This window comes from Anoplopoma fimbria, chromosome 19 (genome assembly GCF_027596085.1).
Source record: "Anoplopoma fimbria isolate UVic2021 breed Golden Eagle Sablefish chromosome 19, Afim_UVic_2022, whole genome shotgun sequence".
Lineage (NCBI taxonomy): Eukaryota > Metazoa > Chordata > Actinopteri > Perciformes > Anoplopomatidae > Anoplopoma > Anoplopoma fimbria.
The window spans coordinates 11,196,476-11,212,155 of record NC_072467.1 but is presented as its reverse complement, the minus strand read 5'-3'; the positions used below and the strand labels follow the sequence as shown (position 1 = coordinate 11,212,155).

At 39.8% G+C, this 15,680-nt stretch overlaps 5 protein-coding genes across 5 annotated transcripts in view; 3 read left to right on the top strand and 2 right to left on the bottom strand.

Moving 5' to 3' along the window:
• Positions 1-2,614: 2,614 nt before the first annotated feature.
• On the top strand, positions 2,615-3,035 carry LOC129108511 (histone H4). The gene has a single exon (XM_054620354.1). It carries the CDS (start codon positions 2,628-2,630, stop codon positions 2,937-2,939), a length of 312 nt encoding a protein of 103 aa, XP_054476329.1. The 5' UTR covers positions 2,615-2,627; the 3' UTR covers positions 2,940-3,035.
• Positions 3,036-5,244: 2,209 nt separating this feature from the next.
• On the top strand, positions 5,245-6,148 carry LOC129108487 (histone H1-like). The gene has a single exon (XM_054620331.1). The coding sequence runs from the start codon at positions 5,473-5,475 to the stop codon at positions 6,082-6,084; it is 612 nt and encodes a 203-aa protein (XP_054476306.1). The 5' UTR covers positions 5,245-5,472; the 3' UTR covers positions 6,085-6,148.
• Positions 6,149-8,773: 2,625 nt separating this feature from the next.
• On the bottom strand, positions 8,774-9,207 carry LOC129108506 (histone H2B-like). The gene has a single exon (XM_054620348.1). It carries the CDS (start codon positions 9,190-9,192, stop codon positions 8,818-8,820), a length of 375 nt encoding a protein of 124 aa, XP_054476323.1. The 5' UTR covers positions 9,193-9,207; the 3' UTR covers positions 8,774-8,817.
• A 5,476-nt stretch (positions 9,208-14,683) lies between these two features.
• On the bottom strand, positions 14,684-15,375 carry LOC129108501 (histone H2A). Its single transcript, XM_054620344.1, has one exon. The coding sequence runs from the start codon at positions 15,162-15,164 to the stop codon at positions 14,778-14,780; it is 387 nt and encodes a 128-aa protein (XP_054476319.1). The 5' UTR covers positions 15,165-15,375; the 3' UTR covers positions 14,684-14,777.
• A 140-nt stretch (positions 15,376-15,515) lies between these two features.
• LOC129108496 (histone H3) overlaps positions 15,516-15,680 on the top strand; it is a 446-nt gene continuing 281 nt past the window's right edge. Inside the window, exon 1 of the mRNA XM_054620338.1 lies at positions 15,516-15,680. This exon is cut by the window's right edge and continues 281 nt beyond it. Coding sequence (XP_054476313.1) covers positions 15,526-15,680 — 155 coding nt within the window. The 5' untranslated portion in view covers positions 15,516-15,525.

Below are 15,680 nucleotides of genomic sequence, written 5' to 3'. Positions count from 1 at the left end.
AAAGAATCTTAATAAAAAAAGAACTGAACTGTCTTAAAAAGGTTTTCAGCCCTTCATTCATATCTAGAATAAGCACAAATTCAATCGTACAAATTTATTAAACAGCCCTTAACATAACCTTCTTTAACATGAATATGACTGCTTAAAAAGCCCCTTTGGTCTTCTATCCAACTGCCTACTCAATGAGAGGAATTTATTTTTCAGTACTTAGCCCAACAAAAACATTTTGTGAAACATAAATTATATAACTTAACCATAACAAATATAATGAAATGTAAAATCCGTTAAAAAAGTGATTTGATATTGATTAACATTAATAATTCCCTTGGGCAAAGTCTCCAGAAATGCTGACTTACGGAAAGTGTTCATAAAGGGCTCAAAATGTGTGCGAGAGAGCCCTCAAACACATGATTTAACGATGGGACAGCCCTAAACCCTCATGGACTTTGCAGAAGTGTGCAGTCCTGCTTCACGGCAGTAATGGCACATGTTGTTATCTCTTTCAGGTGTCCCCGGGCCCCTTACCTGGAAAAAACAAAAAAACAAACAGAGGACTTTACACCACCATCTTTGTGAAACACAGGCTCTCGTACAGGCTCACAAGCTCTTATGAAGAAGTACATCCCCCCCAATATCCTAAACAGCTGGTGGTACACCTCTAGGACCAACTCACATGCCTTCAGCACAGCAGCCTTGGCTGAGTTATAAGTAAGGTTCATTACTTAAAGACGCATACGCTTCCTGTGCTTTTCCTTACAACGGAACTGCTTCTGCAAAGTTTCTTCAAAGTCTGCCCAATTTCTTGCCTCTACATCCGTTCAAACAGGAAAAAAATTCGGATCATTTGATTGAACTTAAGCAAGGGATGCAAATAACTCACAACAGCAGGAGACCGTGACCCAGATGATGACAAGCAAAACATCCCCAGAAGCTTACCATCTCTGACTAACTCCAACTAAGCACTATGCAACGGTATTTTCTCCTTCTCTGTCTCACGCCACAACCGTTCAATTGCCACTTGCTTAACCACCTCTAGCTTTGCTATCTCAATCCTTTGCCCTTCCAGCTTCCTCTCCAGTTCCTGTTTCCGTTTCTCTTTTTGACGAGACAGCTGTAATAAAAGCAACTAGTTTTGCTGCTCAAAGGTAAGGTTTCCTGACAGTCTGAAAGTGCCTGTGCTGCTCGTGACTGACCCAGTCCCTCTTGCTTAGCAACCAGCACACCTTTCCCAACCAACTGCAGATTACCCATAGCCATTACATTTTCTTAAAGTCGTTTATCACCAAACTTTGATCAAAATCATACTCTTGTGCAATTTTCAGGAGCTGACCTTTAGTGCAACGATCCAGAAACCCCTCACAGCAACAAATCTTCTTTACTTTCCGGGATAAAATAGGTCTAAAGGCCCCAACAGAATCAACAGACAGTGTCGCCCAGTCAACTAGTGCACAAAAGAGACAACGATGTGTCCCCCAAATTAATGTGGAAGCCCCCCTCTACCTAGACTTCTTATCCCAAACTAAAACCTGACAGCTCTAGATAAGTCCCTAAGTGTTGCTAATGAGCGCAGGTGCTGCCTCTCTTCTGATGGGCCTCTGCCATGCCCAGAGCCACCCTGCATGCGCTTCCCTGGAGAGCTTTTACTAGTATTCAAAGATCTGAGTCTGATCTGATTATTCTCCTTTTTTTTGCCTTCTTAAGAAATGATGACTTGTATCTCTGCACCAGTCATTGAACATGTGTGTTCATATCTCTCTGGTTATACAATCTTTAATTCGTGCATGTGTTTTTGTTTGTTCCCATTCTGATGTCTCATTGTAATTAAATACTTTCTTTTAACTCAATTCATTTCTTCTACACCTGCTGCTATTGTTTATTTTTTTAGATGCATTCGTTGTATTTTCCCACTGCTTTTCTTTTTTTGTCTGCTAGTTCATAGCTCTCCATCCCAATATGACCTGGTTTAGAAATAAAGTCGTGGTATGTTTAAACAACAGCCACTCTGTTTACAGTGCTTTCAGAATCACCTGTAACAGTAACACCATTAAAATGAGTTTGTGGGTCTTGTGATATACTTCCAACATAAATTTGAGGTGGGGCCAATCAGATTTGAGCTCATATAGGCCACAAATGAAGCAAATCCATACTATCTAAATGCTTTCCCATTTCATTATCAATCATGACATCAATCATGGAGCTCTCAATGCGACCACTGGTGTATTTCATACAATCGTGCCATTTACAAATGTGAGCTCACCAAACTGCCTGGCCACTTAGCTGCGGTTAAGTAAGTAAGTAAGTAAGTAAGTAAGTAAGTAAGTAAGTAAGTAAGTAAGTCACATCCAGATTGTCTTTGATCGTGTACTTTAGAATCATTTTAAAGTCTGAGTCGGCTCCCTAACTGTTCTAGCTGGCATGTCTATAAGCCAAAAGCCTTATAGGACACATGCATCCCTGATTAATGCTGTTGTTCAGTATATGGCGCTAATTGAATTATCAATTGTCATGCAAATCCAAAGAAGAGGAAAAGCCTCGCCCATGTCTTCTATCACGTCCGCAGACCGAATTGAAATACCTGGGAACCCCTCAGCAAAGCACATCATTTTAGAAGACATTGACCAGTGAAAATGAGCGGAAGAGGCAAGGGAGGAAAAGGACTCGGTAAAGGAGGCGCCAAGCGTCACCGTAAAGTCCTCCGTGATAACATCCAGGGCATCACCAAGCCCGCTATCCGCCGTCTGGCTCGCCGCGGTGGAGTGAAGCGTATCTCCGGTCTGATCTACGAGGAGACCCGCGGTGTGTTGAAGGTCTTCCTGGAGAACGTGATCCGTGATGCCGTCACCTACACCGAGCACGCCAAGAGAAAGACCGTGACCGCCATGGATGTGGTGTATGCTCTGAAGAGACAGGGACGCACTCTGTACGGCTTCGGGGGATAAACACTGAACGATCTTTACTATTAAAGAAAAGGCCCTTTTAAGGGCCATCCAATTACTCTATTTAAAGACTTTGCTTCCTTTACACTGACATTCATTTTCATCAAACGTTGTTAAATGCACTGATTTTGTAGATCATGCAATATATGATGATGTGGTTAATATTCTATTTGCGGCTGCGAACGATCAGTTTTGTTAGAGTCCATGTGCTCTGACTTGACGTGATTCGGTTACTAATGTTCCAGGTCTGTAAACGGTGGTACAAAAAATCCTAAAGATGACCAACTCTTCCTGTTTCAGTTTTAGGTTGATGCAACACAGACTTCTTTGTGTCCGACGCTGTTAAATCGGAGACTAAAAAAAACCACACAGTATTTGCTCTTAATCTTCAGCTGACATAGGACCTCAATCTCTGAGGTCCTTTGGCGTGCAGGGAGTAATCCTGAAGACCTTCTTTGACTGTGTGGTGGCATCAGCCATTTTTTTTTTTATATATAAATGCAGTGGTCTGCTGGAGCAGCAGCATCTCGACAGCTGACAGGAAGATAATAAATAAACTTGTCAAGAAAGCCAGCAGTGTGCTGGGGTGTTCACTGGATACGGTGGGAGACAGGAGGATGATGGCCAAGCTGTCATCCCTGATGAACAACACCTCCCACCCCATGCGGGACACCCTGGCAGCTCTGTGCAGCTCCTTCAGCCACCGGCTGCTTCACCCCCGGTGTGTGAAGGAGAGGTGCTGCACAACCAGCTCTGCTCCCAGCAGACCACATGACACTAATACACTGTGCAATACAATATTTATAATAGTTTCTGTCTGTATATATAATATTACTGTGGATTCTCTACTGTTCTTTACTGTTTTTTTATTGCTCATTTATAATACTTATTTGGATCTTGTGTTTTTATTTACTATGTCTCTTGTTTTGCACTATCCTCTTTGCTGCTGTAATCCTGTAAATTTCCCCGCTGCAGGACTAATACAGGATTGTTTTATCTTATCTTAAAGCAATTTCATTTACAAAGCCATTTCACAAATTATGTGTCAAGGGTCAACTGACTTTTTTTTTTTCTAATCATTGAAGTATTAAAATAGAGCTAAAGATGATCCTAGACAACTAGTAGTGAGAGGTTGTCTATGGGATGCATGGCAGACAGAAGATAAAGTGGTTATTTTGTAGTGCTAATAAGTATATGCTGTATATAATTGTGATTTAAGTAATATATTAATAACCATTATATTTAAGATGACCTCAGTACAGCAATGAGGAGCGAGGCCAGGCCTGGATCCAAAGAAGGAAGTAAGACTTGCAGTTCTGCTCCCAGTGATATAAAACTAAATGACCCATGGTAGAAGTAGTGATACAATAGGTCAAACTTTTGGAAATGTATCAAATTTTATTTCTACAATGACAAAAATACTTGTTTTTGCCCTTTTGGATCAAACCGGTTTAATTATGTTAGAAAGGGGACTATGAGCTGTTTACACTAGCTCTAAGCAGCTTAGAATACAGTATCCACTAATGACTAGACTAAGATTTGTTTTAATCAATAAATATTAACATTTCTTTAAAATGCCTTTACCAGCTGAATTGTGTTTTCAGGAAGAAAAAAGATGATGTAAAAATTATAGTCGGGAGCCTTGTAGAACATCTGTATAATAAAAAATAAAGGGATCTGTATGTGCTAATATGGATTAGCATCAATTAGTATCGGCTAAAAAACATTATCAGGAATCTCTAAAATTAATATTTGTTTCCCTTTTTCTTTAGTGCCCATGTCTTACTCTGATCCGTGATACAATCTGAACATTGAGTTTTATAATCTGTTGCACAACTATATATAAAGCATTACTTTTCTGTCCCATACAGGTGACATTTATTTGACAGTGATCATTAATAGTAGATCTACTTCTAACTATTTAAAGTAGTTTTTAGAAGAGGACATGTTCCTTCTCACAGTGTTCAGCTCTGATAGTAATTCTGGCTAAAATGCACCATAAGCTTCGGCCATCATCAGTGTGTTTGCTGCTCCAAGAATAACTTCAGTTTATTAAAAACTGATCAGTGTTAGATAGTTATTTTTACATTGTGGTCCCGAACAAACATGTGGACCAGTTGGAAAACAACTTTTGACGGAGCTCTGATACATTTAAATCATTTTAGGAGAGAAATTAGAGGGAAAAGTCGCTCATCAGTGCTGTCCACGGCGGTAAGTAGGTGAGGTTTGGAGGCTCCTCAAACAAAATACAGAGATCATCAGAGCTCTACATGACTTCAATATGAAGAGAAACATTTCCGCTATCGGCTCCCTTCACTGTTAGTCTTCAGTACTTCTTCCACATTTAGTTTTTCCTCTTTTATCGGTGAAGAGAAAACACAAGTGACTCTGCTTTCAGAGTGCACAGAGGAGCCACGAGCTGGGTTGAGTCTCCACGGTTCTCATGGTGTGTTTAAGTGCAGCCCCCTGCTCTGAGCTCTTCAACAGTCAGACAGACTCTCTGTTACCGTGAGGACGAACACATCAACGCTACAAAATGGCAGAAGTAGCTCCAGCTGCAGCTCCCGCTGCGGCCAAAGTAGCCAAGAAGAAGGTGTCCAAGCCGAAGAAGACTGGTCCCAGCGTCGCTGAGCTCATCGTTAAAGCTGTGGCCGCATCCAAGGAGCGGAGCGGCGTGTCTGCGGCCGCCGTCAAGAAGGCTCTGGCCGCCGGAGGATACGATGTGGATAAGAACAACTCCCGGGTCAAGACCGCCATCAAGAACCTGGTGACTAAGGGGACTCTGGTCCAGACCAAGGGGACCGGGGCCTCTGGCTCCTTCAAGATAAGCAAGACGGCTGTCGAGAAACCGGTCAAGAAAGCCGCTCCTAAAGCCAAGAAGCCCGCAGCTAAGAAACCCGCAGCGGCCAAAAAGCCCAAAGCAGCGGCAGTAAAGAAACCAGCAGTCGCTAAGAAGTCACCGAAGAAGGCCAAGAAACCCGCAGCGGCCAAGAAACCAACAAAGAGCCCCAAGAAGGCGACCAAGAGCCCCAAAAAAGTAGCAAAGAGTCCCAAGAAGGTGGTCAAAAAGGCCCCCGCACCCAAGAAATCCCCCGCTAAGAAGGCTGCCAAGCCCAAAGCAAAGAAGGCAGCACCCAAGAAGAAGTGAGCTGTTATCTCAACAACAAACACTCCGATAAAAGGCTCTTTTAAGAGCCACCCACATCATCTTTAAGAGCACTTCATTCTTGTTAACAGCCGAAATATTTTTAGTATGAAAATGGAAAAGTCATATTTAGAAAGAAATATAAAATTCAACAGTATACAACAATAATATAAACACTTACAAAACAATCATAATGCAACTACGTTTATAATACTTTTTTAAGACCCCCCACATCTATAAAGAGCATATTCCTGTGTTGTCCTTATACTTTTCATTTACAGCACTCAGAATTATATTGGCCTTGTAATTGAGAGCCTAGGAGTGTAAGAGTATATATCAATTCTCAAATGAGAGACAACCATACAATTTCCCCAACAGCTGCTTTAATATTTTACTGTGTATTATAAGCCATGCATGGGCTTTCTTGTAGCTGTTTACAGTAGAACTAAAGACGACTGAATTCCTGATTTACTACATTAAATGAATGACAGCAGCTGTATGAACTTGTATGCATGAAAGTTCAGGGTGAGATGGAGCAGCACAATTTGCTGCAAATCGTCACATCCCTTTCCAGACTTGGCACAATAAAAAAACAGTCTAATACAAGCAATAATATCAGGTGCATAGTATTGGTAATTATATTAATAAAAAAATGATTATTAAAAGTGACCTTAATTTATTTTAAATAATGGTGATTATTAAGTCATATATATTAATAAAATCACGTTGATTGTCTTCCACTGGTTTTATATATCACTTTAAACACAGGACCATTTGTGTCTAAATTAATTTATATTATCTCAATAAACAGTTGATGGCTGGTGCTTTCATCCACTATCTTATTCATTTTAAAATGAATACAAATCAGATTAACTGAATTTTATGGATAGATTAAAATATATATATATGCACTTTTATTTGTATCATATTTTGAAGCAATGGTGTGGGGTGTATTGTCAAATGATTGATCAGAATTCTTTTTTTTAAATTTTAATTACTGTCAGATGCATCATTACATATATATAAATAAATATAAATATATATATATATATATTACATATATATAAATATACATATATATATATATATACATACATACATATACATGTATATGTATGTATGTATATATATATATGTATGTATATATGTATATATACATACATATATATATATACATACATACACATATATATACATACATATACATATATATATACATACACATATATATATATACATATATATACAGACATATACATACAGACATATACATACATACATATATATATATATATATATACATACATATACATATATATACATACATATATACATATATATACATACATACATATATATATACATACACATATATATATATATATATACATATATATATACATACATATATATATATATATATATATATATACATATATATATATATATATATATATACATATACATATATATATATATATATATATATATATATATATATATATATATATATATAATGTATCATTCATATATTCCAAGAGAATACGAAATAGATAAAAATCTATTTAACACTAATGCTTACCACATATATTCCCATATATATGATATATATAATGTAATATATATTCCAAGATAATGTTAAAAAAATCCAATAAAAAGAGGTAAGTAAGCCTCAGACATAGCAAGACATACATTTACTGTGATGCCGAGAGGTTTTTTTTTCAGATGTGGTGTGTATTTATAACACAAATCACCAACAAGATCAATCTTCTCTTTGAGTCTCAGTTTCTTTTGAAAAAAGTCAATACATGATTTTACATCAGATTGGATGTTAAACTCACACCGGCCATTTTCACTCTAGTTCGTTGGCAGTCGAGCAGCAGACGCTGTAATGTTTTATCCTGGTCACATGACATTTTTTAGTATTGACATAGCAGCTCCACTTTCAGAACTAACAACCTGACAGGAAGTCATATTCGGCCACACTATCACAAAGGTTTTCAGATATTATTTTGTCATTCATGATTTTTCTGATCTGGAAGTTGCTCTGCCTCAGATACATGTTTACATCCCACCAAACCACCATTTGTATTTTCATTTATTCTTGTGTATATCTCTTTGGTGGCAGAGCCAGTCCAGTTTATGCTCAGATTTGTATGTTTAGTTGTACAATGACCAAAAATGATTTGGTTTGTATGTTTGGTTTAACTCAAGTCCAATGGACTCTATTTATATGAAAAATATTTGGTCAAGCAGCCTATGCAACCTGTTTTTGTCGTCCCATTTATCAAACTCTTCCCTTTTCTCACATCGAGTCTTAGTTCAGTTTAATTAAACAGTCTTTCCCATCCAAAGTGCCAGTTTCATTCAACTCAGAGGTTGGAGATCTAATCAGGAATTTGTTATGCTCGTAGCCTTTAATGAGCTTAATTTAATGCAGATGGCTCTCATAAACTGACCTAGCAGTGCAGCACTGGTATGACTTTGTACTTCTAAGAGTTTAATTAATCAGGAAGGGCCTGACGGAGAGCAGGGGGAGGGGGAATCCCAGCTAGACTAACACTGGTCCCGGTCATAGTGCATGGCAGTATCTCCTCGTTTACCACAACAGTAGCACATTCAATGTGCCACTTGAGCATTATATATTAATACGAGAATGAGGAAAACGTCTTCAGAGGAAGTGTGTGGCTCTTAAAAGAGCCTTTGTGTTGTTGGTCTATATCAGGTTTATCAGGTTTACTTGGAGCTCGTGTACTTGGTCACGGCCTTGGTTCCCTCAGACACGGCGTGCTTCGCCAGCTCACCGGGCAGCAGCAGGCGGACAGCGGTCTGGATCTCCCTGGAGGTGATGGTGGAGCGCTTGTTGTAGTGAGCCAGACGAGAGGCCTCACCGGCGATGCGCTCAAAGATGTCGCTCACGAACGAGTTCATGATGCCCATGGCCTTGGAGGAGATGCCGGTATCAGGGTGGACCTGCTTCATCACTTTGTACACGTAGATGGCGTAGCTCTCCTTCCTGGACTTTCTCCTCTTCTTGCCAGTCTTGCTGACGCTCTTAGCGACGGCTTTCTTGGAGCCCTTCTTGGGCGCTTTAACTACTGCGTCAGGCATGATTCTTGGTTTCCTTCTGGGACTGAAGATGCCTGAAATGGTGCAGGCCGGTCAATATATATCATCTTGATGCAAATTTGACTGTGCTGTTGCTTGAACAGGATTGGCTGTCTTCTGAGAGTATCAACTTGATGCAAATTGTACTGTGCTGTTGCTTGAACAGGATTGGCTGTCTTCTGAGCGGGACTGAGCATGCGCCAAAGACGGAACAGTTCCTCAGAGAAGATTAATTTGTATAGGGAACCGAGGTGACTTATTGACGAATGAACAAATACCGACGAACAGCAACACAGTTGATACTTTCAGAGTTTACTATTACTGATTTTACTCAAGTAAAATAACACACGTAAAAGTAGCAATACCACATTGTAGAAATACTGCAAACTGCAATTAAAAGTCCTGCATTAAAAACATTTAAGTAAAACTAGGCTACAAAAGCATTTGCTTCAAAATATTTTTAAGTGCCATAAGTAGAAGTAGCTACTCGTGGGGAACGCTACATTTCAGATTAATGTTAACAACTTCAATGTTGAAGCTGCAGCACCCCTTGTTGTAAAATTACAACGTTACCTTTAACCATCCTAAAAAACAATCAGGCTTTTTTTCCTTGTTTTTTTTTACCACATTTACATAGTCATTGGGTCCTATTGTTCAGTCTCACAATGTTATTGGATCGTACATTTGTTTATAAGTCACGCCTTCTGGCCATGAACTCACACAACCTCTCAAGGTTTCCTTCGAACAACATCTATTGGTTTCATTGGACTGGATTCATCAGATGCATGTAAGTAAAATGTCTTTTATATTTTTTTTGGTTGTTATTATAATGTCTAGAGCATGTACATATGTAGTTATTGTGGAATAGATGCATCAAATTTATTTTAGAGCTTATTATATAATTGTTGCAATTATACAACACTGGGTGAATGTGGTAGTCAAAACAGCTGGCTTGTTGCAGTGGGCTCCAACAGGTTGTGTTCCCTCCACTACACCACTGCCTGAAACAGAGTACTTTCTTTATACATGGATAGTATACATTCTACCCTTGTGTTGTGTTCTGGTCAAATTTGACTGATTTAAAAAATTTAGTTAATTTGATCAGCCTGACCTAAAATTCCATGACTTTGTCCATGGAACAATTCAGTTCTGGGGACAGGAATGTTCCTGAATGTGGGGTGTGGATGTAAGTGGGGGGATGCATGTTTTCCTTTTAGTATGATAATTAGAGCCATTAAACCATTTACATTTACATTTACATTTAGGGAATTTAGCAGACGCTTTTGTCCAAAGCGACTTACCAGGCAGACAGTATTGTCTGCATGGAAAACATTTCTACCCTGAGCACTTGGTCCACCACCCTATCTATTCCTTCAGGTTATTTACTACAATATATAAAACATATATTCATGTTAATTAATTGATATTTTATTTTCAGAATGCCACCAGCAAGGAGAGAGCCGCGATACACGGTGCAGGATGTTATTGACCTGGTCCAAAATGGAGAGAGTGAGGTTGAAATCAGTGACACAGATGAGAGTGATGAAGACTCCGATGAAGATGTCTGTAAAGAAGTGGACAAAGAAAACCAACCACCCATGGTCTGTCCAGCTGATAATTACGTGGACATCGAGCCAAAAACAAGGAAACACACCATGCCCCGTGACAGGTATCGCTGGCTGAAAAAAGATTTCATCAGTCCCAACACTGATTTTTCTGGTCTGGATATCACAGCAGATGACATTTCCCTCCACACACCATTGGAATACTTCCAGAAGTTTGTGTCCGAAGACATGATTGAGGCTCTGACACAAAACACGAATGAGTACAGCTTTCAGGTGCATGGAACATCTGTAAACACCACTGCAAAGGAAATTGAAAAAATGCTTGGCATGTACCTGAAGATGGGCCTGGTACAAATGGCTGGAACCCGTATGTATTGGGAGACAGAGACGCGGTACTCCCCTGTTGCTGATGTGATGCCACGCAACAGATTCCAATCCCTGTTGACGTCATTACATTTTGTAAACAACATGACAGTATCTGAGACGGAAAAGAAAGACAAACTATGGAAACTCAGACTGTGGCTTGATTCATTCAGAGAGAAATGCCTTCAGGTGGTACCAGAAGAGCACAACTCTGTGGATGAGATGATGATTCCTTTCAAGGGGAAATTCAGCAGCATCAAGCAATATATGCGAGGCAAGCCAAACCCATGGGGATTCAAAGTGTGGGTGAGAACTGGAATCTCTGGCATGATGTGTGACTTCGATGTCTACCAAGGCAGTGTCAACGGAATACGAGCCAAATCTGAACTTGGATTGTCAGGTGAGGTTGTGATGAAACTTGCTTCCACACTTCCAGAAGGTCAGAACTACAAACTGTATGCAGACAACTACCAGTTCCCCATCAAATCCCGTCGCTGGTACATGTACATCTTCTGGCACACCATCATCCTCGCTGTGATCAATGCCTGGCTGCTCTACAAGCGGGACTGTAAAGCGCTCAAGGTGTCTAGCAAAGAGACAATGAACAGGAGACAGTTTCAGGCACAGCTAGCATCCTCTCTTATCCTGGTAAACGCAACACTTCAAACTCCAAAGAGAGGACGGCCATCTTCAGGCAAAGGGAGCCCAGCAACACAGTCAGTGACATCAGGAAGCCCTCTGAATGCTCAGAAGAGGCCATCCAAGAGATGTGCAAACCTCCCATTGGATGTACGCAAGGACCTAGTTGGTCATTTCCCAAGGAAGACAGGGAGAGGACGCTGCAGACAGTGCAATAAAGGATACACCAACACGCAATGCAGAAAGTGTGATGTTCGCCTTTGCTTTTTAGACAACAGGGACTGTTTTTGGGACTTTCACCACCAATGAAAGTCTTCATGACCAATGTCATAAAAAGAAAAAAGAGGAAAAAGCGCGCTTTTTAAGAGTTTTATCTTGTTTAATATTTTTAATAATTTTAATAAATGACTTCATAAAAATATGACTAATGTGTGATTATTATTAATGTTATATACCGTTATGGGGCTAAGTAAGCAATCAACCCTGCAAATGAACCCTTAGTTGTTCTGAATTGTTCACACAACGTGAGTACAAATACAGAAATCCTGCTCCCAACTAAGCCCAATGTTGCAATATTACAACATTTCTCTAAAAACGTACATAAACATTTTTTTTTAGGTTTTTTCTATATTTGGGTCTTACAGGGTTAAAGTAGAGCTACTTTTAACTAGGCCTCCCTATACATTTTATATGCCGAATTCCGACATGGAATCAATATACTGTCATCTTAATATTAAGCAATACATAATTGTTGAGTTGATGATTGTATTATGTTTTATTATTCTGAATCGTCAAAGTAATTTAAGTTATCAAATAAATGAAGTGGAGTTGAAACAGCTAAAAGTGAAGGATCTGATTCAGATCATTTTAAGCTGGCTTTATTCCCATGACTTTTGGAACAAAAAAAGCAGCAGTTATCAGTTGTTCAGTATTGTTTGATCCATCTGTATATGTTTGTACATACTGGGATTAATGGTCTCTTACAGGAACTGAGCAGCCTGTGGAGTAACTGTCGGGCCCTCAACTTTATAATTATAGAATAAATAAATCCTGTTTACCTTCTGCCAGCCCATCCACAGAATTCTCCTTGCACTCCGCCTTTTTTTGAGGATCTGAGTAGATTTTTTTAATCAAAGGACTTATTGAGAGGATGTATAAGGCGGCGCTCAGAAGACAGCCCTGCTTCACTCCTCTCTCTATTTGAAAGGAATGGGTTAAAACACCATTTACATTTACACAGACACTTTATTTAACAAAAAGACATTTCACTATTTGAATAAAGGCATCAGGGAAGCTGTATGATTTCATTACAGCCCAAAGATAATCTCAGGAAATGTAATCAAATGCCTTCTTCTGATCGAGACCAACAACATAGAAAGCTTTTTTTTCAGGTTTGTGTAAAAGTTCTCTTAATATACACAAGTCGTCCCACATCATTCCACCTTTAATTGCACAGGTTTGTTCTTTATCTATAATTTGATCTAGTATGTCATTTAATCTATTCACAATTATTTAAGCCAGTATTTTATAGGCTGAATTCATAATAGTGAGATGTCTGTAGTTATCGAGTCATCACCTTTCTTATACAATAAACATAAAACACCTTGATAGTCGCCCATACAGTCACGGTTAATACCTTCATTATACATGGCAGTCAGGAGGTTTAAAACATCATTAATATATAACTGGTAAAACTCGGTGGGCAGACCGTCAGGACCAGGACTTTTGCTGATGTTAAATTGTTGGATTACCTCCTCTTTTCCAATCTCACCACTAAAATGAGCCAAATTTACATAGCTAAATGAATGGACAATTTCCAAAAGCATATTTTAACAGCCTGCATCTATATCTATTTTCTTACATGCATCAAAACAACTTTCTGATCACATTTCTTTTCTGCTTTTCACAGTAAACGGTATCATGATATTTTATACATTTGATAAATGTATCTTGAGTTTTTTTCTGCCTGACTTCAGAGCATGAATACGATTACCTCTGTCATCTAAGTCTGATTGTTTATAAATGTTATATACTAATTCATGATTAAGGTTGTCTATTTGTACTTTAATACATGTCATAGTTTCTTCATCTACCACAGATTTTTGTTTCTTCTGTTTAAGGTATTTTTTGCTTTAATAATGAATTAAGTTTGAATTTGAAGAAATCTTTTACTCATTTTAATATTTCCCATAATTCAATATTATACGTGTGCTCTTCATTGTTCCATATCTTAAATACCACTTGTGTTGTTCCTTAACTTCAATGTTAACCTAGTTGTTGATCATTAACTGCTTCCATTTAATATCTAGTAGACTTTCCACTGGTAGGACTTGCAGGACTGGGATGGAGATGACTTAACTGCTTCACAACACTGTCTAAGTGCTTGTATCTTTGTAAAACTTCCAAGAGTTTTTGAGGCTCAGCCATAATCAAGTAGGCTGCATAAGTAGTTTTTAATGCAGTATCTGTATCACTTCCCTCTTGTTATTAAAGTAAATGTGAATGTATTTACTTGTTCAAACCCTTTTGGCTGGCAATGTTCTAGGAAGGCTACTGGCTAGTGACTTAGAAACTTACATTCCACCTCCATTTGTTAGGATTTCCATTAATATCTTCACTTTAATGATACTTTGACCATTGGTTGCCTTTCTTATCGCTTGTAACATACAGACTTATGCGAATGTTTTTTTTTCTTGCACTGTAAAAGAAGGGACAAATACAGCTTAGGACTTTATGAACATATTTGTGAACACTTGTTTAAAGGTTTTTAAACGAAATGACTCCTCAATGTCCTTCCTGGTCTCTGTCATGCTTAATTGTTTAGTCATTTTACAAGCCAATGAGCTGTGAAGTGATATTCATCGACTACACATTATCGCTTACATGTTAATTAAAACAAACAAAAAAACAGTACATTTGTGTGTGCAGGGAGAGAAGAAACCGAGATCTTTATCAGATGAGTGTTTGGCTCTTAAAAGAGCCTTTTTGGTGCTGGTTCCAGCAGACAGAGAGTCTCCATGTTTACTTGGACTTGGCGGCCTTCTCGGTCTTCTTGGGCAGCAGGACCGCCTGGATGTTGGGCAGCACGCCGCCCTGAGCGATGGTCACTCCGCCCAGCAGTTTGTTGAGCTCCTCGTCGTTGCGGACAGCCAGCTGCAGGTGACGGGGGATGATACGAGTCTTCTTGTTGTCGCGAGCAGCGTTTCCAGCCAACTCCAGGATCTCAGCGGTCAGGTACTCCAGCACCGCCGCCAGGTAGACGGGGGCGCCGGCACCGACCCGCTGCGCGTAGTTCCCTTTACGCAGCAGCCTGTGAACACGACCGACTGGGAACTGGAGCCCAGCACGAGAGGAGCGGGTCTTTGCCTTAGCTCTGGCTTTTCCTCCGGTTTTCCCTCTGCCACTCATCGTTAGATGCGTTTAGAGAAATGAAAGTGGCAATACAACCGAAACCCTCCTTTTTAAGTCCGCGGAGGGTTCTTGACACACAAACCAATCAGAGAAGAGGTTTCCAGCAGAGAAGCAGAGGGCGGCCCTCTCTGGATTTTGGCGGACATTTTGAAATGTTTTTCCGCCAATGATCAGCAGAGACCGGGCGGGGGGTCGCTTCTCCAGGCGGGGCTGAGCTCCACGAGGAGCCCCTCACCAATCAGGAGCCGGAGGTCTGAAGCTGCGTCACCATTTCTCCGCCGGTCCCACAGTTTAAGAGCAGCGTGTCTCCGCTTTGACTTCATATTTCTCCCGATCAGAGAAAGAAGAAGAAGAAGTCATGGCAAGAACCAAGCAGACCGCTCGCAAGTCCACCGGAGGCAAAGCCCCCAGGAAGCAGCTGGCCACCAAGGCTGCCCGTAAGAGCGCCCCGGCCACCGGCGGCGTGAAGAAGCCTCACCGGTACAGGCCCGGTACCGTGGCTCTGAGAGAGAT